The sequence below is a fragment of the Zonotrichia albicollis genome, chromosome 29 (assembly GCF_047830755.1).
Source record: "Zonotrichia albicollis isolate bZonAlb1 chromosome 29, bZonAlb1.hap1, whole genome shotgun sequence".
Taxonomy (NCBI): Eukaryota; Metazoa; Chordata; class Aves; order Passeriformes; family Passerellidae; genus Zonotrichia; species Zonotrichia albicollis.
This window is the reverse complement of record NC_133847.1, coordinates 4,169,630-4,191,344: the sequence shown is the minus strand read 5'-3', so window position 1 is coordinate 4,191,344 and position 21,715 is coordinate 4,169,630. Positions and strand designations below refer to the sequence as shown.

At 49.9% G+C, this 21,715-nt stretch overlaps 1 protein-coding gene across 7 annotated transcripts; it reads left to right on the top strand.

The window, feature by feature from the left end:
- Positions 1–2,722: 2,722 nt before the first annotated feature.
- MIER2 (MIER family member 2) lies at positions 2,723–20,513 on the top strand. Of its 7 annotated transcripts, none has more exons than XM_074528485.1 (13): positions 2,723–2,813; positions 7,403–7,490; positions 9,294–9,442; positions 10,259–10,384; positions 10,999–11,122; positions 11,760–11,869; positions 12,472–12,541; positions 13,312–13,463; positions 14,329–14,410; positions 14,823–14,917; positions 15,703–15,935; positions 16,822–16,958; positions 17,547–20,513. In XM_074528485.1, the coding sequence occupies exons 1-13, from the start codon at positions 2,805–2,807 to the stop codon at positions 18,020–18,022; spliced, it is 1,851 nt and encodes a 616-aa protein (XP_074384586.1). In that variant the 5' UTR covers positions 2,723–2,804; the 3' UTR covers positions 18,023–20,513. The 7 variants fall into 7 exon arrangements, with proteins under 7 accessions (XP_074384586.1, XP_074384585.1, XP_074384588.1 ...); XM_074528484.1 differs by having other exon boundaries at positions 13,297–13,463; XM_074528487.1 differs by having other exon boundaries at positions 2,724–2,813; positions 15,703–15,830.
- Positions 20,514–21,715: the final 1,202 nt, after the last annotated feature.

Sequence of the window (21,715 nt, the reverse complement as noted above, 5' to 3'; positions counted from 1 at the left end):
CAAGCCAATCATAAAATACACATTTTTTGCTCCCCTTTCCCAGGCAGAATCAGTCCTTTAGCAGCATTGACACCTCCTAGCAACACTGCTTTTTAACCCATGTAAACTTTTAAAATCTACAATCTGTTGTGGCTGAGCTGCATCAAAAACAAAAAAGGATTTGCCCTTTATCTCAGGGCTGCAAAGCTTTATCAAGAAGGAGAATTGCTTGACAGGCAGGGCACAGGTGAAGGAGAGAAAGGAGGGCAGGATTTAGGGCTAAATCAACCCCAGATTCAGCCAAAGCCACTTCACCCATGTGGGATTTGTTGTCTCTGTCCACAGAGCAGCATTTCTAAAAGAGCTGCTGTGGGAGTGTCCTGACAAATCACTGCCAAACACCTGCAGAGCCTGAACCACCTGGAATTCCACTGCCCTTCGGGCTATTTGAAAATCTCAGAATATTGAATATCAGGCACTAAAATCTCTGATTTAGGATGAGGGTTTCAGCACCAGGAGTGGGTGTTGTGCTGCCTTCAGAGCCTGGTCATTCTGAGGATAAAAATCAATGTCCTGGGCAATGGAGGTGTCTCCTGCCAGGTGTTTCACTGCTCCCTCAGGGAACTGCAGCTGCTCAAAGGGACTCAGCCTGGAGCTGTCAGTGCAAGCACTAAATGGAGAAGCAGAAACAGGGATTACAACGAGTGGGGATCTCCCCAAATCTTAACCCAAAACGCCAAGCCTTGAGCCAAACATCAAGCCTTGATTCAAACCCTCAACCTCTCTGTTTTTGCGGTGACAGAGCACCCAGATTCCGAGAGCAATGAGAAATCAGCAGTTTTTGTGAAGCTAGAGACGAGGTTACTCCTTTTTATTGAACAAACAGCATCTGCAAACTGTCAGTCCTTTGAGAAGAGCCAGACAGCTCCAAGCAAGGCAACAAAGGGCTGCTGAAGTGCTTTGGTTCTCAGCTCGAGGGCCACCACCACTTGAGAAGCACTTGATAACACTTTGCTTCCCGAGCTCAGAAGCGTGAGCAAAAACCCAGCATGGAGCCAGCTGCCAGGGTGGAGAGAAAAATCCAGGCTGGAGAGAAAAATCCAGGCTGGAGAGGCTGCTCCAGAGCCTGAGGCTGCTGCGGGCACAGCCAGAGGCAGATCTGGGCACAGGCATTGGCATGAGCTGGGTGATGCCCCACGGGACCCATCAAAAGGTGACAAATATCCCTGTAAACCAAGTCACTGCACAGCCCGAGGATTTTTCATAAAATATGTTTTTTATATATTTTATGAAAAGTCCTTTTGCCAGGATTTTTTTCCTCCTGAGAAGCTGAGAGGTCTCAGAAATGAAATATAGACAATAATTATTTGCTGCTGTGGAATGCAACAGGTGCATCTGTGATTGGTCTCATGTGGTTGTTTCTACTTGATGTCCAATCACAGGTCCAGCTGTGTCGGGACTCTGGTCAGTCACAAAATTTTATTATCATTCCTTTCTCCTTTCTCTCTTTCTTTAGTATCGTTTTAGTATATAATTTTCTTTTAATATATCATAGAATAATAAATCAGCCTTCTGAAACATGGAGTCAAGATTCTCATCTCTTCCCTCATCCTGGAGACCCTCAAACACCACCACAAGGCTCAGCCAGGAGTCCCTGAGGGGCTGTGGGGATGGAGGGGAGCTCCATTCACTTCAGGAATTCCTGGAGATGAGTTCCTTCCTTGTGCTCTGTGAAAAATTCATATTTATACGATTAGCTTTTCACAAATATTAAAATGAATATTATATGTGTTGTGTTACAAAGTGATGCTCTATTAATTCTCTTAAGTAGTGTGGTAAATATAGTTTTAGGTTATAACAAAATGTTAAAATAGAAACTATGCTATGTAAGATACATTTTTTAAAGAAAGGACTTGCAGTGAGATAGAGCCACAGGACACCTGAATCTTTCGGAGAAAAAGAATTTATTGCCCTTTTATCAGAAGAGATGAACTTCTTCCTGCCTCGAAGGCACTGTCAGGATTCAGAGGAAGAAGCTGACAATGACCAGACAGAATCCTGTGTTTGAATGGAATTTCTGCATCATCCATGAGGTGTATGAATATGCAACAGGTTATTGTTTTTAAGGGTCAATCCTCTGTTAACTGTGTCCTTTTTTGGGTTTATTTTGCCCAGATAAAGGTACTCAGACAGTCCATAACTTTGTTTTTATTGTCTCATATTGTCCTAATCCAAATTCTCCAAATTATTACTTTAATTGTATTACTATTTTAATAACCATTTTATTACTATTAAACTTTTAAAATTTTAAAACAAGTGACTGGCGTTTTTCACAGGAGTGATAGGTGAGGATCCCTCAGAGTGTTTCCTAGAGGTACAAACTTCGTTATACCGGAAGGCCGGGGGTTGTGAGCTCGGTTTTCCTTTGACCTATGCGGTCCCCGCTGTGTCCCTGGGCCCTTGAACCGCCTGTGGGACCCGGCCCAGGGGAGCGGCACCGGCCCCGCGGGGCCTCACAGCGGCGGTCCCGGCAGCGAACCCACGGCCCGGCCGATACTCAGGGAGCATTGCTGGGGGCACCGGCAGCGTGCAGCCCCCACTCCCTTCCCTCCGTGCCGCTCCGCAGGGACAGACAGGGAAAAACAAGGAGAGACAAAACCAGAGCCCGAGCAAAACCTGCACCGAACCCAGCCCGGCCCCAACTGCGGGCCCCGACCCGGAGCCCCTCAGACCGCCCCTGCCCTGGCCCCGCCCCCCGTGGTCCCAGCCAATCAGCGGCCGCCGCCGCATCCGGGGCCCGCGCCCCCTGGCGCTCGCGCTCGGCCATGGCGGAGGTGAGCGCGGAGCCGCCGCCGGGGTCGCGCCGGGCCCGGGGCCGCTCCCGGCCGGCCGGGCGGGAACACCGGGAGCGCCGAGCCGCGCCCGCCCGGGGCCGCCGTCCTGCGGCAGCCAGCGGGGTGATGGGCCGGTGTGGGCTACCGGGGCGGGGGCCCTCGGGCCGGGGGACGCTGAGGCCCTGGGCGGCAGCGGGCCGAGGGGCGGGGGCGGCGGGGCCACGGGAAGAGGCTCCTGGGCGGGAGCGGGCGGCGCCGGCGCGGGGACCCCACGGCCTGAGGGCGGCGGAGAGGCGCGTGAGGGGCTGGGGGCTGCGGGAAAGGCCCCGGGGGCAGAGCGGAGCGGGAGCACCGGGGCTGCGGCCCGGCAGGACCCGGTTTGGGGTGGCTGGAGCCGGGCTCGGGGGTGCGGAGCTGATGGAGGGGGCTCTGAGGTGAGAGGCGGCCTGAGCAGCGAGGTCGGGATGCTGGGAATGGCAGAGGGTGGGGAAGGTGTCGGGAAATGTTGGTTTGGGTGACCGGGATGGTTCTCACCATCTTACCCGGGGACCAGGTGGGGACTCCCCATTGCCTCCCCCATTGCCATGTTGTGTTTGCCTTGGTGTCTTGTGCTGAAATGTTTTTGCTCCATTGCTCTTTGAGCTGGTGATGCCCATCAAGCCTTGCCATGTCCCTCAAACATCCTTGACCTGTTGTGATGGTTGTTGTGACACATGCACACTTCATTTCTGTGGCATGACCCTCGTGGTGGCCACAACGTGGAACAAGAGTTCCAAGGGGAAGACTTTGAGGTACTCTGTGACAACAACTTGTCCCAGGGCAGGGCTTTTCTTCCAAGATACTTCAGCATTCTGCAGGAGAGCTTCTCTTCCAGGATATTTCAGTGTTCTACATGAGGAAGGTCTGTTTGCCCACCCACCATGCTTTGGCCTTTGGTGGAACTCCAAGCTTGTTGCATCTACTTGTGCCAAAGTGTTGTTTGGGCACGTTTTTGGGTCAGAGTGGTGCCTCAGCACCCTACAGAGCCCTACAGACATCCAGGAGCTGTCATTGTCTCTTGGGTGAGGTTTGGTACAGGTGTGGTGGGACCCTGATCTTCCTGAGCAGTGTACAAGGTGGGCTGTGTGTTGTGAACTGTTCATTCTTTGGTTTTTCAGAGACAGAACTTGCAGGACAAATCTGTTTCCATCCCTGGCTACAGCTGGGGCTTGTGGAAAATGTCCCCATGGCCAAGGAGTGTGCACAAGGCAGAGCAAGCAGGAAAATTTCTTACTGAATCTGAAACATTCAGATTTAGGCTGGCTCAGGAAGCTGTGTTAGTTATTGAAGGGTGGCATTGGAAAGGGGAATTTTGGTTTTTTCCTTACTTTTTTGCAAGAGTGATTCCAGTCTGGAAGGTTTCCTCAGGGTAGGCACAATTTGCCTCTCACTGGGAAACAGCTTTGTCAGGGCTAAAGCTCAGGCTCTGCCTCTGTGTGTCCTAAATGATGGCTGAGCTTCATTCCACGTGCTCAAAGCCTTGAGTCCACACTCAGGAGGGAGTGCAGGAGTCACCCAGAAATACAAACATGAGGGTGAGTAGTTACAACCTCAGTGTAACCTCTGAGAGGAAAGTTACTCCTATGCCTGAGCAGCAGAAGCTGGCAGGAGGAAAGCAGTGCTGGGGATGGGGAAAGTGAAACTAAAGGAATTTGATCTCCTTTTTTGCCCCCTCAAGATTCAGTTTAGTGCCTCATGGGCATAGGAGCCAACTTCCAGGATTGTGCACTGGGAGAATAACTGGAGAATAACTCATGGAATCCCTCAGCAGGAGCAGTGACACTGTGGTCTGGAACTGATCTCTGTGTTTCTGGTGCATGCCAGGCTCTTGCATTTCAAACCCAAACATCACACAGGAGGCAGAAATGTTGGGCTGCACCTACCTCACCTTCAGCCCAAGAGTAACTCCACCTCTCATGGCTTTGGTAATTAGGAAAATCAGAAATATTCTGTTATCAGCTGCATTTTTAAACCTTTCTCTTCTATTCCTTTGACTCTTGTTTCTTCTGGATTTTGATTAATCTGAGGGATTTTACTGTTCCATGTGTGTTCAGGTTTGGCCATGGAATGAGCAATCAAAATATTCTATCATCAGCTGCATTTTTAAGCCTTTCTCTTCCTTTGACTCTTGTTTCTGTGGTCTTATGGATTTTTGAGTAGTCTGAGGGATTGTTCTGTTCCATGTGTGTTCAAATAGGACATGGACTAGGCCATTTGCTTGGTCTGGATATTTGATTTGAAGTGTCAGGCTGCACCTACCTCACCTTCAGCCCAAGTAACTCCACATCCCATGGCATTGGTGATCAGGACAATCAGAAATATTCTGTCATCAGCTGCATTTTTAAGCCAAGCCTGCCTGTCTCTTCTATTCCTTTGGCTCTTGTTTCTGTGATCTTATGGATTTGTGAGTAATCTGAGGGATTGTTGTGTTCCATGTGTGTTCAAATTTAGGCATGGAATGGGCTGTTTTCTTTGTCTGTCACTTGTTTCTTGTTCCCTCAGCCCCAGCAGAGCAGTGCTGGTTATTCTATGGTGGTTCCATTGCTCTGGTGCTCTGTTACTGCTTTGGAGCATTAATTCTTGATTATTTATGGAATTGTCACTCTGCTGTAGTGGCCAAACCTCCTCCTTTCAGCACCTGGTTATTAACAGGAGATCTCATTGTTCCTGAGGTATTTTTGAGACCTTTTCAAGCCAGCCCATCCATGCCAACAGCTTCAATCTTTGTTTTCAGAGTCTTTATTGACCCCAGGCAAGGAGGTTCCATTGATCCACAGATCATTGCCTGAACAAATCTGAGTTCTGCAGGTTCTCCAAGAGCTGGAGGGAGTCAGGGCACACCACACCCCTTCCAAGAAACCATGTTTGCTTGCTTGGAAGGATTTATCCAAGAGGGTTTTGTGCTTTGGTCACATTCCAGCAAAGCCCAACAAAGGCACATTGACACTTTCCTGACTTACAGAGACATTTCCTGGTATGGCCATCCTCAAAATGGAGCCTGTCCCCTTTTCCTTTCATCATCCCATAACTTCTCCCTTCTCTTTTTGTGGGCATGGTTGCAGGGCTCTGTCTGGGGGGATTAATTTGGGGGATGATGGACTGGAGGCATCTTCTTGGTTATTATGGAATTTCCAGTCTGTGTGTTGGTGTCTGAAGGAACTCAGAACTCACAGTCTGTGGTGGCTTTTTGTGGTGACTTCTTTGCTTTGCTGTTAGAGGATAGATTTTAATGTGAAGTTTAATTTTAAATTGTGAGAGGCTCCTGTGAAGGCTATGAATGCCCTGGTTCCAACTGAATAAGTGAGGAGTGGTGGTGCACAGTGAGATTGTTGATGGCTGGGTATCCCACAGAGATGTCACTGGGGAACTGACTCTGGGATTTTCTTCTGCACTCAGGTGCTGTCCCTCACCCAAAAGCTTTGCTTGTTTACCTGTTTGCTCCCTGCTAGGCTGAACTTGATGAGCAGCATTTCCAGGCACAGCAGATGTTCTGTCTGGGTTGTTTTCCTCAGCCCCTGCTGCTGCCTGAACTTGTGACCTGGCACCAAATGCCACCTGCAGGTGCCTGTGCTGGGGCTGTGCCTCTCCCACCTCACCTGTGTCATTCCTGGTCCTTCCAGGCTCCTTCTCTGCTGTTTCTTTGCTCCTGGGTGCAGTGAAGCATCAGGGAGATGTGGCTGGCTGCTCCCTGAAGGGTCAGACCCTAAAAATGCTGTGCTCAGACACAGTGTGTGTGTTTAAAATGACAGCTGAGGGTCTAGATCCTCCTTTTAAGTGAAGATGTAAACCACAAAGCTGAGAGATCTCAAACTGGTGGGGAGATAAGTAGTGAGCAGAGTGCTCCTGGTCCTTCCACACTCCTTCTCTGCTGTCTTTTTGCTCCTGGGTGCAGTGAAGCATCAGGGAGAAATCAGGATGTTGTGGCTGGCTGCTCCCTGAAGGATCAGTCCCAAAAAATGCTGTGCTCAGACACAATGTGTGTGTTTAGAATAGCAGCTGAGGGTCTAGATCCTCCTTTTAAGTGAAGATCTGAGATCTCAAACTGGTGGGGAGATAAGTAGTGAACAGAGTGCTCCTGATCCTTCCAGACTTCTCTGCCTGCTCTGCTGTCTCTTTGCTGCTGGGTGCAGTGAAGCATCAGGGAGAAATCAGGATGTTGTGGCTCCCTGAAGGATCAGTCCCTAAAAATGCTGTGCTCAGACACAATGTGTGTGTTCAGGATAACAGCTGAGAGTCTAGATCCTTTATTTAAGATGTAAACCACAAAGGTCTGAGATCTCAAACTGGTGGGGGGATAAGAAGTGAGCAGAGTGCTGGAGGTAAAATAGATGGAATGGAAACACATGGATTGAGAGAAGGTAAGGAGGCCACAAAAAACTGTTCAGTACCTGCTGAGCTCTTTTGAGCAGCAGTTTCTGACACTGCCCTCTGGGGCTTCTGGTAACTTTTGTTTTGAGCTTAAATTGAATTTGCTGGTGGGGTGAGGTGGGTGGAAAGGTGGTGTGTTTTAAGGAGAGCTGTCTCAACCATGTTTTTCTCTTTTCCTGAAGGCCTCTGTTGGCCGGCAGAGCCCCAGGGTGGTTCCATACCCAGCCCGTGGCCTGTGTCCTGGAGAGCCCTCCCTTCAGAGCGCTGCAGGTACCTCCAGCCCCTCCTCCCTCTGCCTCCTGCTCTGCTTTCCAGAGGAAACAAAGTTTCTGTGAGAATTTCCCTTCTCCTTGCACTGTCTCCTCTGTCTGTTGTTTGATTCCCATGCTGTTTGACTGAGGACGAAGGGATTAAAGATGCCAAAGCTCCTACAGGTGTCCATTTGGCCACTCTTGTTCTTGACCATGGGGAGATTACTTTGAGTAAGGGGTGATTACCTATTGAAGATGGAGGGAGAGACCCAACTTCCTTGTTCAGCATCTGACTCCGGTTTATTCATCAATCAATCACTTTTTATAACCGTGTTAATTAAGTTCATGCATATTGCAAAATCTGAGCTCACAATAGGTCAGAGATAACATACCAACTCCTCCTTGTGTTTCCAATACCAAGATTTGAGTTCTCAGAATTATTTTTGCTTTCCCAAAACAGCCAAAGATAGAATATCTACTTGTTATGAGAAAGCTGCCTGAGAACTCTGATATGCAAGGTTCTCAAGGCCTTCATGTTTGTCACTTTTACTTGTAATTAAAAACAACCTGAGAACTTCTGCTGTTTACAGAAACAGGCTGTGAGAACCTGTCCCCCACAGCTGCCTTCCAAGCCATTTCTGAAAACATCTCCAACAATTACCCTTTTCCCCCAATTTTTCCTCACTTTTCTTCATGTATCCCAAGACCCCTTCCCAGATTTCACAGGATTTGTCCTCATTGCAAGCATGGTCATGGCAGGTAAGGCCCTGGCCAAGGTGCAGTGGCACTGGCAGCAATCCCAGAAAAGCAGCTCATGGGGCTGCAAGGAGGGAGAAGGGAGAGAGGGAAATCCATGAAAGTAGGAGAAAAAACGGAATATTTGGCCATTCTTAAGTAAGGGATAATACCAAAGCTCCTACAAGTCTCCATTTGGCCATTCTTGAGTAAGGGGTGATTACTTTGAATAAGGGGTGATTACCCTTTTCCCCCAATTTTTCCTCACTTTTATTGATGTATCCCAAGACCCCTTCCCAGATTTCATGGGATTTATCCTCAAATGTCATGGCAGGTAAGGCCCTGGCCAAGGTGCAATGGCACTGGCAGCAATCCCAGAAAAGCATCTCATGGGGCTGCAAGGAGGGAGAAGGGAGAGAGGGAAATCCATGAAAGTAGGAGATAAAAAGGAATATTTGGCCATTCTTAAGTAAGGGGAGATTACCTTGAGTAAGGCGTGATTACCCTTTTCCCCCAATTTTTCCTCACTTTTATTGATGAATCCCAAGACCCCTTCTCAGATTTCACAGGATTTATCCTCAAGCATTGTCATGGCAGGTATGGCAGAAAAGCATCTCATGGGGCTGCAAGGAGGGAGAAGGGAGAGAGGGAAATCCATAAAAGTAGGAGATAAAAAGGAATATTTGGCCATTCTTGAGTGATGCCAAATATTTGGCCATCTTTGGTGATGCCAAAGCTCCTACAGGTGTCCATTTGGCCATTTTAAATTAAGGGGTGATGACCCTAAAAATGCCCCCAGGTGAAGGAAAGGCTGCAATGTGTGCACACATTTTTTGAGAATCCAGTGAGGACTGACACACAAATACTCAGAAAAGCTTCAAATTCAGCTTCCAGTCAGTTGTGGGACTCAAATGTGCACAGAACCTTTGTGCTGATGAAGTGAGTGCTGCCAGTTGTGATCTCTGTTGTGCCTAATCTCTTTCTCTGCCTTATCATGCCTGCACACACACAAGAAGGGATCATCCCTGGCTTTGTTGTTGCATCTCAGGATGTGTTCCAAGTGTCCAACTCCTTCTGATCCCTGCAGTTGTGTCAATGGGCTCAGCTGATCATCGACTGAACCTGGCAGAGATCCTTTCCCAGAACTATGGTGTGAGGGAAGAAAGGGAGGAAGATGATGCTCAGGAGAAGCAGAAATCTTTAGAAGAGCTGGAGAAGAGTTTCAGTGCCTCTCAGGTAAAGGCAGCAGGGGAGGGGAAGGGAAATTACCTGGAGGATTTGGTTGTTTGCTGTGTGAAGCTGTGGGTGGTCCCAGGGTGACCTGAGTGAGCACAAACTGTTCTTGGTGACAGGGAGTGTCTCTTCAGGCCAGGCACAGGGATTTGCTGCTCCCCTTCCTCTGCTTAAATACACTTGTGCTGTCTGGCACTTGTTTGAAATCTAGAATAAAAGATAAAGATATTTTTAAAATGCTTTGGGGTGAAATGTGACAGTGTTCACAGGGGTCTTATGTTGAAGGAAGAGATGAGGATCTGACTCCATGTTTCAGAAGGTTTGATTTATTATTTTATGACATATATTACATTAAAACTATACTAAAAGAATAGAAGAAAAGATTCTCATCAGAAGGCTAGCTAAGCTAAGAATAGAAAGGAATGATAACAAAGGTTTGTGGGTCGGACAGAGAGCCCAAGCCAGCTGGGATGATTGGCCATTAATTCCAAACATCCACATGAGACCAATCACAGATGCACCTGTGGCATTCCACAGCAGCAGATAATCAATGTTTACATTTTGTTCCTGAGGCTTCTCAGCTTCTCAGGAGGAAAAAATCCTAAGGAAAGGATTTTTCATAAAAATATATCTGTTACAGTGAAAGTTCCTGGCTTTTCCATACCTTTGAGAGGCACAGGTTACACTGGGTCCCAGCAGTGTCACCTGGGGCTGCTCAGAGCCCCCAGAGTTGCTGAGCTGCCCTGCCTCTGTCCCAGCTGCTGTGCTGCCCTTGTGGTTGTTCTCTTCCTGATGCAGCTTTGTCCTCCTCTTGCTCAGAGCAGTGAAATGCCATTTGAGGAGCTGCTTGCACTGTATGGCTATGAGGCATCAGATCCCATCTCGGAGCAGGACAGTGAGAGCAATGACATCGCTCCCAACCTCCCTGACATGACTCTGGATAAGGTGAGAGCAGCTCTCTGCCTGGTGCCTGCACATGGGGTTGAGGTTTCCCCTTTTTTATGAGGGGTTGGAAGGGGCCTGCCTAGTTCTGGGGTACACCAGGTGCAGAAACAGGACTGTGAAGTGTTTAGAGAAGAAGAGACAAAGGATATCTGTTTCAAAATGTAGAAACTGTATGGAGCTTTGGTTACAAGTATTTGTACGTTGATGGGGGTGTGTCAAGAGCCAGGGAAAGTTTGTATCCTCTTGTTCTAGCTCAAGTCTATGGAAAGTAGGGTTTTTTGGAGAGGGTTGGGGTTTTTTTTCTTTCTTCCTCCTTCAGGATTTTTGAGTTGTTTGCTGTGAGTGCAGCTCTACAGAAGGGGATGCTTGCTCATACTGTCTGCCTTCTATAGGAAGCCACTGATGACACTTGTTAAAGTGCTTCTAGGGAAAATAGTCTGGGTGTGGTGGGAGTGTGAGAGAGAATCTGTCTTTGGACAAGCTGTGGGAGGGTGAAGAGCTCTGTGGATGTGACCAATGCTGGCCAAAAAATGCTTTTACTCTAGTCCTCACTCCCTCTCTTATATTTTTTTTAAATTTAAAAATATTTTTCACTTTCTTGTTGTTGTTAAAAGGAACAAATAGCGAAGGATTTGCTTTCAGGGGAAGAAGAGGAGGAGACACAATCCTCAGCTGACGATCTGACTCCATCCGTCACGTCCCACGATGCTTCGGACTTATTCCCAAACCAGCCTGGCTGTATGTGTCACTAGTTCCTAAGTAGCTGCTGTTCACTTTTACATATGATGTGCAGGGGAGGGTGAGAATGCTTCCCTTAATTTTGTCAGTCTCCTGACATGAGATTTTCCACTTTTCGTCCTAGGGACTGTCTGCATGGCAGAGGCGTTACCGGGCTTTGGGTAGGACAGGACAGAGCGTTGATGAGCAGTGGGATGAGGGGAGAATTTGCTCAGAATACTCAGAGAGAGAGTGGGAATTGTTTTGCTGCCTGCTGTAATTGCAGTCTGAAAGATCAGTACCTCATCTGACACCTCTACAAGTGAATAAATTCAGTAGTAGTAATGGAGTGATGTGTTGTGGCAGTTCCTAAATGTTGGAATATGTGGGAAGCCAAAGCACGTGGCAGGGACTCTGCATGAAGTGATGTTATTTCTTCTGCTGTCTTGCAATAATAAGGAGTCTGAGCTCCCCCAAGTTGGCCATCCATGTGGCAAATGTCCAAATTCTTTTACTTAAAGTGAGAAAATTAAAATACAGGTAAGTTGTCATTGTAGACCATGCTGAAAGGGACTTTAGGATAGAAAATGAAGGAGACGGAAGGTAAAGGAATAGAATAAAAAAATCCTAACTACAGATCTTTTCCTTTCCCACAAAGCAAACAACTTCCTTGCTGATGAAGACAAAGAGCCATGTTCATCACCATGTGCTTCCTCCATGGCTGAGGACTCAGAGGTGGATTCCATCCCATCCAATGAGTGTAAGAAGGTAAATGACCTGAGTGCATTGGGAAGGAAAACTCCTGGATTTGAAAATTCCATGACACCAAAACACTGTGTTATTTCCCCAATTGGCTTCTTGCATTTTGTGGGGGGCAGTGGCAGATGTGGGTTGCAAGAGGGGTTTTTAATACAATCTTGAAATTATCTTCTGATAAGGGAAGTCTGTTGTGCCTTGGTAAATTAAATCTGCAGCCCTATAAAGGTGAAATGCTGTGCAGTATTCCCAGCAGGATTTACTGAGGGGGAACCATCTTTCTAAAGAGAGGAGCAGGTTTCCAAATTCATCCTGGCTGTGAAGGTTGCAGGAGAACTTCTGCATTGCTTTATTTCCAACCTCAGCTGCTTGCCATAGATCCTTTACATTAAAAATATGTAAATGCTGAAGGTCCCCACAGTATCATCTGCTTGGTAATAAATCTTCTTAGTTACCCTATAAAATAGTCAGGGTTCACCAGAAACAACAGTGACAGAGGGGGCTACCAGTAAATAAATCAGCTTTTTAGTGGTGTAGTCCCTAAATCATGAAGTACAGCCTGCATGGAGCATTTCTCATTTCAATTTTCTCACCTCTCTGTTGTGGGATTTCAGGAGATCATGGTTGGACCTCAGTACCAGGCCACTGTTCCCATCCTCCGTTTGAACAGGCACAGGCAGAAAGGTAAGGCAGCCTCTCCTTTGTGCCTGGGCTGGGGTAGGGCTGCTGGCAGGGGGTTCTGATGGGCTCTGGATCTCCAGGCTGGGCAGCTTTCAGTGCTCACATTCAGATTTACTGGCTGAATTAACAGGGATGGGAGCACAGGGACAGAATTACTGAAGCTCACTGAGATCTGGGTTGGTGTGACAGGTTTGCAGGAGTGGATCTCAGCTGTTGCCAAAGACAAGGAACACCCATCTGGGGTTGCTCTGATTTATTCTGATATTATTTATTATCTTCCTTAAGTAGTGAGCACCTCCAGTGCTCCCTGGAGATGGTCTGTTTCTGATTTTGGGATGTCTGCTGAGCAGACAGAGGTGCCTTGATTTGCAGATTGTGTCCAATAATGAGTGCAGTATGAGTGCCAGCTTGTTGAGCTTCTGGACAAGAAAGCTAAAACAGTCTTTATTTGCCAGGATTAATTAATCAAAACAGCAATCTTTGAGAATATGGTAACAAAAACTTTTGTCAGCCAACCTTTCTGAAACAATGGAAGCAAGCTGAGCCCGTGCCAAAGGCCCTAAAAGAGATATAAAGAGCTTATCTGCCTCCAAAATCAGGAGGGAACAGGCAGTGCCTTGAGAGATGTTTGTCATCTCTGGTGCCAAATTGGAGCAACCAAGCAAAGATTTCCTCCCTCCTCTGTTCTCCCCATGCATGTCCGTGCAGACAACTTCTCAAAAAGCAGCAGAATTCTCTGTTTGATTATCTTATTTCAGTGCTTTTTCTGTTAGCCTATGAGAATGAAGATCAGCTGCTTTGGGACCCAAACATCCTCCCTGAGAGGGAGGTGGAAGAGTTCCTGTACCGAGCTGTGAAGCGCCAGTGGGACGAGCTGGCTGGCAGCAGCCTGCCTGAGGGAGAGGTGGTCAAAGACAACGAGCAGGTGAGCCCAGGGCTTCCTGCAGCCCACACAGACCCAGCTGGTGCTGGCCCAACAGTGCCACGTTCCCTACAGAGTGCAGAATGAGGGCAAACTCCAGTAATCTGGTGGATAAGTGAAATATGGGTCTCCTTGAGCCAGATCTCATAACCTTTTTGAGATTTATTTCACACCCAAGATAGCTCAGCTACTTTAGAAAGCATAAAATCAGCAGGATGGCGTCTGTGGTAGTGTTGGAAGCAAAAAGGTTTTATTAAAAGGCAAAATAACAGAACTCTTTACAGAGAAAAACCAAGCCAGGGCAAGAGGTTCTTGCTCCTGGTAAAACTCCTTGCAGAAGCCATTAGTTTCTTTGTTCTCTTCTTTTTCTAGTAAGTTAGATGGGATGTTTTGGCTTCTGTCCAGTTGAAGTGAAGTCCCCCAAGTCCTATAAGATGTCTTTTCACCTAATTGAGGAGAGAAACTTCTGAGCTGATTTCCTTTTTAAGAGGACAAAGGATAGTTTTGTCACTCCATCAGCAAGGGGCACATTCCTGTAAGGGTGTGTGCCCAGCTGTGCTCTGGGGAGGTTGGTTACCCTCCCATTGGGTGGACTGGGAAAGTCAGCAGATCAACCATTTCAGAGCAGCTGTGTTTACTTCAAGCTGACCAGGTTAGATTCTGGTGGGATTGCATCTGTTGAGTGCCAGGGTTTGTTACCCAACGCCTTAAAAAGTGGGGTAATCTCTGCTGATGGTCAAGGTGGGGTTAGCAGCAAGGTGGCTCCTGGGAAATGGAAATTTTACGAGACAAATGTGAGTCATGAGCGGGCTGGTTTGTGGTGTGTTGCTCAGGTAGGTGCTGGGAGTGATTTCCTTCTGTTCCCCAGGCTTTGTATGAGCTGGTGAAATGCAACTTCAATGCAGAAGAGGCACTGAGGAGGTTACGGTTCAACGTGAAGGTTATCAGAGGTGAGGACCCCCTTTTTTGGGTTCATCATGGCACCTAAAACTCCTTCTAGATTCTGCACATCTCCCCCAACTCTTTCTTTGTTTCCATCTCCCCCAACTCTTTCTTTGTTTCCATCTCCCCCAACTCTTTCTTTGTTTCCATCTCCCCCAACTCTTTGTTTCCATCTCCCCCAACTCTTTGTTTCCATCTCCCCCAACTCTTTGTTTCCATCTCCCCCAACTCTTTGTTTCCATCTCCCCCAACTCTTTGTTTCCATCTCCCCCAACTCTTTGTTTCCATCTCCCCCAACTCTTTGTTTCCATCTCCCCCAACTCTTTCTTTTTTTCCATCTCCCCCAACTCTTTCTTTGTTTCCATCTCCCCCAGCTCTTTCTTCCTTTCCATCTCCCCCAACTCTTTCTTTCTGTTACAGATGAGCTTTGTGCCTGGAGCGAGGAAGAATGTAGAAATTTTGAGCATGGCTTTAGGGTCCATGGGAAAAACTTTCACCTTATCCAAGCCAACAAGGTAAGGCTGCTCCCCCCAGGTGAGGAGCAGGGGAAGGAGGAAGGTGCTTGGGCACCACAGGTGTGTTTTGGGCCTGGGCTGACACAGGGAGTTCAGGATGGCCGAGTTCCAGTCCCAGGCTTTGTGTTGACTCATGCCAGCAGGTGATGGGCTGTTCACTGCCCTGCTCTGCCTTATTTTCCAGGTGGGAGAAGTCACAAACACCACTGACCTGCATGAGTGATGTCAGTTAATTACTGATTAGCCCTTTCTGGAGTCTCAAAAGTTCTTTCCAAACTCTCAGCCCTTGCAGTACTTCTGTGAATGAGTGAGTTGAGCATGTGGATGTTTCGTAAAGTCCCCTGGGGTCCTCTAGAATGGCAGATGCTGTTGTAGGGAGAGCTGGGCCCCGGGACATGCTGCTGTGCTGGGAGTTGGCAGAACCAGAGAGTCCAGTTCTACCACTGGTTAATTGTAGGCATGTTGACGCTGGCCAGTGCCAATGGATGCAGGTTTGCTCTCTCTGCTAAGTGTGCTGCTGCTGGAAGCACAGGAAAGTCCTGCACGAGTGCGTGTGGCCCACAGGGGTCTGTGCCAGCAGCTGTGTGCTGTGGGGAGTTCCTTTCTCTTGGCCACCTCGGAAACCTCAGTACGTGCTTCTGTTCTGCAGCAATGTGTCCATAGCAATGTAAATCACTGTAATGCACTTCTAACTTTCCGTGCTGGTTAAATGGGAATTTAGCTCCTTGCTCCAGGAGATGCAAGGGATGAGGGTGGGCTGTCCTGACTGGGATGTTTCTCCTCAGGTCCGCACGCGGTCGGTGGGCGAGTGCGTGGAGTATTATTACATGTGGAAAAAATCAGAACGTTATGACTACTTCACTCAGCAGACTCGTCTAGGAAGGAAGAAGTACGTCCTCCACCCTGGAGCCACGTGCGTGGAATATTCTCACACTAAAATTAGTAATGTTAACCTCCCCGTGAAGATTCCTGCTGCAAAGCACCTCCGCTTAACAGACTGCGCTTTCTTCTCCAGAAGGTTTCTGGGGTGGGAGGATGGAGGGATGCACGGGGTGTTCTCAGAGCACAAGCACTCACTTGGTGTGGGGAGGGAAGATAAAAGAGCTCTGGACTTTCTCATCCTTTTCTGTGTGTCAAAAGTAGTTTTGTTCCAAGCACATCCACAAAAGGCTGGGGACAGGGATTCAGAGCTGACTTTGGTGAAAGAACTCTGCTTGATGAGGTTTTGGGAAGGGAGCTTTTTAAATTCAAAAATCCATTTATTTCTGGTGGTTTGGAACCTGAATTAATTTCCCTTTGAGGCAAATTCTTCCCTTTGAAATGTATGCTAATTACAGAAAGTACTTTTCAAAATACACCTTTTCAAAAAGGTTGAAACGGAAATCTCTTAATAGGTCAAAATGAAATATTGAAGCTGAATCAATTAAAAATATCAGATGAAGGCTTAGAATTATTTTTTTTTAATTCTGATGCAAGACAGGAAAATACCTGAAATCTTAAATCTTCCCAGGGTGGAAAAGTATATTTCTCATCACTTGCTCTTTGCTGGCACACTGAGGACCCACCGCAGTCATTGCATGAAACTGGGTGTTCCCACCCAAACTGGGTGTTTGTTCATGGATTTATTTCCCTTTGGAACAGGCTGAAGCTCACAGAATTGGGGGCAAAGCTCTTTAGGAAGCTGGAGAGTTCATTTTGGTTTATCATGGGCTGGCCTTGGCCACACTGTTACCTGAGATCACCTCCTCAGGGCTCTGAGAGCAGGGAGGGATGAACATTCATTCTCGTGATGTCTCTACAATCCTGCTTTATTTGTTGATGGGTTTTAATCCCAGTCACCCTTTTTCCTGCCTGCATCTCTCTGCTCAGCAGCTGGTGGCAAGGCTCTCTCTGTTTCCCCACAGGGATTTCACTGACAATGACCTGGATGCGGTTGAAGTGGAAAACACAAATCGTTCTCGGAGCTCCCCACCAATTCCCTCTGCAGCTGGCTGCCTGGATGCTCACTTTGGGCAGGATCAGATAGCAATTGAGAGCACAGGTAATTCCTTTTTGTCTCTCTGCCATGGGGTTTTGGTGTCAGCCGGAGTCTTGTTTGTCTCTGTACTGACCAGGGGTGACTGTAAAACAGTTGTGGGCTTGGAGGGGTGGCCTAGGTCATTCCCAAAACAAAAGGATCACCTGGGTGAGCTGCTTCCAAAGCTCTGAAACAAGCAGCTCCTCCAGAGGCTGGGTTAAGGCCCCAGAAGTGAGGTGCAAGCTGCTTTCACACAGAGCTGGCTGTGAGAAGGTCTCCAGGGAGCCCCACATGGGTTCATTCCCTCACTGTCCTCCTGCAGATGAAAGCTTTGTGTGGGCAGCTCCCAGGGGTTGTTGGCACGACGGGATAGGATTTAGGGTTTGGCTTATCTTGCAGTGTGTCTGTGAGGTTTCCTTTAATTTCCATAGAAACACTGATGGCCTCCCATCTGCTGTGGGCATCTTGCCTTCCCTCGGTGGGGGCTGATGGGGGAATCTTGGTTGCTGTAACAAAGAAACACTTGTGCCACCTAACAAACACCATCTTGGGCATTGTGGACTCACTTTGAATTTGACTTTCTTGTTCTTCTCTCTGTCGCCACCTGAGCAGAGCCCCTGAGCGTGGAGAGCACAGCCTGCAGCCTGGGCAGCATCAGTGAGTCAGGGCAGGGCTATGAGTGCAGCACCCCCTCGGAGACAAACTGCTCCTTTGACCCCTCAGAGGAGGCACCCTCGGGGGCTGTCCCTGTGCCCTGCCCACGTCACTCTGTCACCCCCTCCGAGCCCGAGCTCTTTGCTTTGCCACCCGCGGCACCAGGACTGGCAGAGAAGCAGGAAACGTTGCAGAACTCTGGTGAGACAATAACCATGGACTTCACTCTCCCTGCAGACATTAATGAGGGGTTGCCTTTAATTGCTGGAGCTGTGGATTTGGACAGAGACCCTGAGGCAGTGGTGGCCCCTGCTCAAGTGTCCTTATCGGTCACAGATTTCGGTCTCATCGGCATCGGAGATGTAAATACTTTCCTGACTGCTCACCAGGCTTGCCCAGCACCTGTGGCTCACTCAGAGCCTCTGTCACAGTGAAAGTCTCCAGTCACAAATTTGTCACAGACCCAGCAAGGACTTTGACCTGACTGAGTGAAATTCTGGAACTTCCACTGTCCTGTAGGGACAGTTTGGAGCTGTCGGTCGGAATCCGTCTTTCCATCCTCCTTGATCCAAGGCTACAGTGAAACCAAACACCTTTCTGCTCCAGTGTATCCTGACACAGTTGTGCAAAGTGGTGGCTGGCTTTCCTGAGTGGGGAGGTCCCTCACCCCCCTCCTGTGCTGGCCATGTGTCACCCTGGGTGATGCCAGTCTGCTCAGACAGTCCCTGCCTCGGGATGGGGACGTGTCCCTTGGCCCCAGCGGGACAGTCTGAGGTGCTTTGAGAAGAGAGATGTGTCACCATCATGCTGAGGGTGCAGGCTGGGGGTCTGAGAGCCTGGGAGGGCTGCAGGGCAGTTTCCTGCAGAGATGGGCACGGTGATGCCAAGGGAGGCTGATCCTTCCTCCATGGGCAGCGTGCTGCAGTAGGAGCCACTCACCCTGTCCTCCTCCCAGCTGCCATGGACAGGACAGACACACAGCTGCTGATGGATGGAAACACTGCTGTGAGCAGTGAGCAAGGGGGTCATGCTGCTGACAAGTGCTTTGGATATGCTGGAGGTGGGTAAATGATCTAGGACATCTCCCATCACCTGTGCACAGCCCCTGGGACCACAGCAGGCTCAGGGAAGGGGTGGCCTGGCTGGCAGTGTCACCTTGAGTCCTGCCTGGGACACTATCCCAGGCTTTAGAGTGGAATGGGACAAGCTGGGCTTTAAGGACCATGACAGCAGCTGGGCTCTCATGCCAGGAGCTCTGGCAGCAGCCACGTGTTCTGACTCTCCACCAAATGCAGGTGGGACATGGCCTGGCCCAGCCCTTGGGTAGAAATGTCAGGTTTTGGAAGGGGCTGGCAGCACCCACGTGTTCTGATTCTCCAGCAGCTGCAGTGGGACATGGTCTGGCCCAGTCTTTGGGCAGAAATGTCAGGTTTTGGAAGGTGATGCTGTGTGTGCAGCAGCATCATGTGCGCTCAATTCCTTCTCACCTCCCTGTGCAGTGCTGCGCCAGGGAGAATTTCTGTGGGGAGGAACAGGAGGTTCTGGACTCAGAGTGATGCTGGCCAAGAGCTGTGCTGCTGCTGCTGGTAGGGGGTAACCTGATCTTGTCTGGGCTGAAGGGCCAGAGGGTGGAATGCAGGTGACAACATCTGTAACTTCCCCGTTTGTTCCAACAGTTTGTCGGCAGAGGGAGGAGGTTGCTCAGCTCCCAGGGTGTCTGGGATGTGGGTGCTAGCACAGTCCCACAGCATCCCTGTGCCACTAAACAGGCTGTGCTGAGAGGAACGTGTGTCTTCTCTGCCGTGGAAGGTGCCAGGTGCTGTGCAGAGCCACAGGAGCCTGTCCTTGGCTGTGCTGGAGTCCAAAGCTGCTTCAGTTTGCAGGTGTGGGGTTGGCCATGGCTCAGTTGTTCCCATTCCCCTTTTCCCATGCAGGGAATTCTCTGCACTCACCTGCTGGGCAAAGCTCCCACAAGAGCTGCGTTTCCTCCAGCTGTGCTCTGCAGCTGGGAAGGAGCTTGGATTGAGTGTTTTGGTGGATTTGGGGCTGTGATTGTGCACTTGACTCTGCTGCAGTGCATTTGGCAGGTACCTAAACCCAGGAGGCTGCACCCTCCATTACCTGGCTCTGGGAAGTTGTGCCCAGCCCTGCAGCAGGAGCAGGGAGACAGCATCAAAAGCCCCATGGCATGTCAGGATTGGAGCTTGTCTCACCTCCTAAGGCCCAGATGTGGTTTGTGTGCTTTGGCAGGGGTTTGCTTTGGTGCCCAGCTCTGTGCTGAGCCCCAGGCATGGCGTTGGCAGCCAGAGGTGCTGAGCAGGGGCCTCCCCCTCTCCTCTGCTGGGAACAGAGAGCAAACACGAGTGCCTGCTCCACAGTGGCACTGCCCAGGCTGTGATTCCCCTTTCCTGGGGGTGACAGGAGGCTCCTTGGCTGGAGGGAGAAGAGGAGGCAGGGTGAGAGCTCAGGCAGCCCTCCCACGGAGGGCCAGGCCTTGGCATTTCCTCCATAGGCTGAGAACATTCTTACTTTTCCTGAAACCATTTTTTCTTTTGGTTTATTTCAAGCCCTAGTGAAAGGAGAGGGGAGCTGGCTGAGGCAGAAATCTCTCGATGTCCTTCAGTGTTGTTTACAGATTTGCATGGGGTCTTTCAACATGAGTGCAGCGCTTTTTCCACATAACTTTGAGGGAGAGGGGTGAGAAAGGCTGGGACGGGGAGGGGGTTTGGTTCTGGTTGGTTTTTTTTTTTTTTTTTTTTTTGGTTGGGGTTTTCTTTTCTCCTTCTTACAAAGCACATTCACTTTGAGCCGCTCCCAATGCTGGACTCTTTTCTCCCTTGCCCCCCAGCCCTACACTGTGAAGTGACACTGCCTTGAAGACCCCTCGCCGTTATTTATTTAATTAAAAACCTAATTTGAAAGTGAGCCAGAAGTCTGTCTTCTTTTTAGAGGCCAAGATGCAACAGTCCAGTGTATATTGATGGTGAAACAAGAGCAGGGGTCCCTGCCTCTGCTGTCTGATCCTCTCCTGCCCTCCACAATTGCTCTCCTCCAGGCAGGGCAGGATTCCCCGTGCCAGGGATGCCATCCCAGCCTTGGAGGAGGCCCAAAGTTTTCCCTCCCTGTGCTGGAGTTGGAGGGAGCTGCTTGTTCCTCTCACAGGTGCCCCAAATGCTGGTGCCAGGTCTGGGGTGTTGAAATGCAGGGGTGCCTGCAAACTTGAACCAGAACAAGCTCCTAGAGGCAAGTGGAGTGATCTGCTGCAACTGCGTTGTGTTTTCCTACCTCAGTCCCTCTGTTCCATCACAGACTCCTTAAATTCTCTTCTCTTGCTTCTGCCTGTCCTGAGGCTGCCCTGAGGGCTCCAGCTCTGCCCAGGTAGGAGGCAGAGTACGAGGTGGGTACGAGGGTGGGCACAGCCCAGGGCAGGAGGGACAGGAGCGGGTTCCTCCCTTTTTTCAGGCCCCGATGAGCAGCGGAAACCGCGGGTTGGAGTTCGGCTGGGACCGCGATCCCTCCTTGGCATCCTTGGACACCAAACGCTGGTTTCAGCCCTGTGTGACCCGAGGCGGTGAGAGCAGCAGGACCGGATCCCCCGGGCTCTAAAGACCACCGGAACAGGGTCCTGGCCGGATTCCGCAGTTCCCCAGGGCCCGGGCTGGATTCCGCAGCTCCGGGGCCGGGTTCGGGCTGGATTTTGCAGCCCCCCCAGGCTCCGGGGCTGGGTTAGGGCTGGATTCCGAAGCCCTCCGGGATCGGGGGTAGATCCGGGCCGGGCTCCGCCGCCCCAGGGCCCGGCTGCAGCGGCGGCGCTCGGACAGCAGAGGGCGACACCGCGCCACGCCCGGGCCCGCCCGCGCCCCCCGGGACCCGCCCGGAGCCACCGGAGCCGGCCCGGGCCCCGCTCCGCCGGTGACACCCCCGGGCTGGGCCGGTCCCGCAGCCCCGTGGGGTAAAACCGTGCGGGGCCGTGCGGAGCTGCCCCTGCTCCGTGCCGTGTCCTCCCAGCCCCGCGCTGTCACATCTGTGTCCCCACGGTGGCCCGGCCCCGAGCGTCTTAATCTTCACATCCTCGACACAGCCTGGGCACCCCCCCCAGCTCTCCTTCCTCGGGGCTCTCAGTTGTT

Coding starts and splice junctions, on each gene's coding strand:
- MIER2 (XM_074528484.1), top strand. Junction 9,443..10,258: donor AGAGTTTCAGTGCCTCTCAG/GTAAAGGCAGCA, acceptor CCTCTTGCTCAG/AGCAGTGAAATGCCATTTGA. Junction 10,385..10,998: donor CTGACATGACTCTGGATAAG/GTGAGAGCAGCT, acceptor TGTTGTTAAAAG/GAACAAATAGCGAAGGATTT.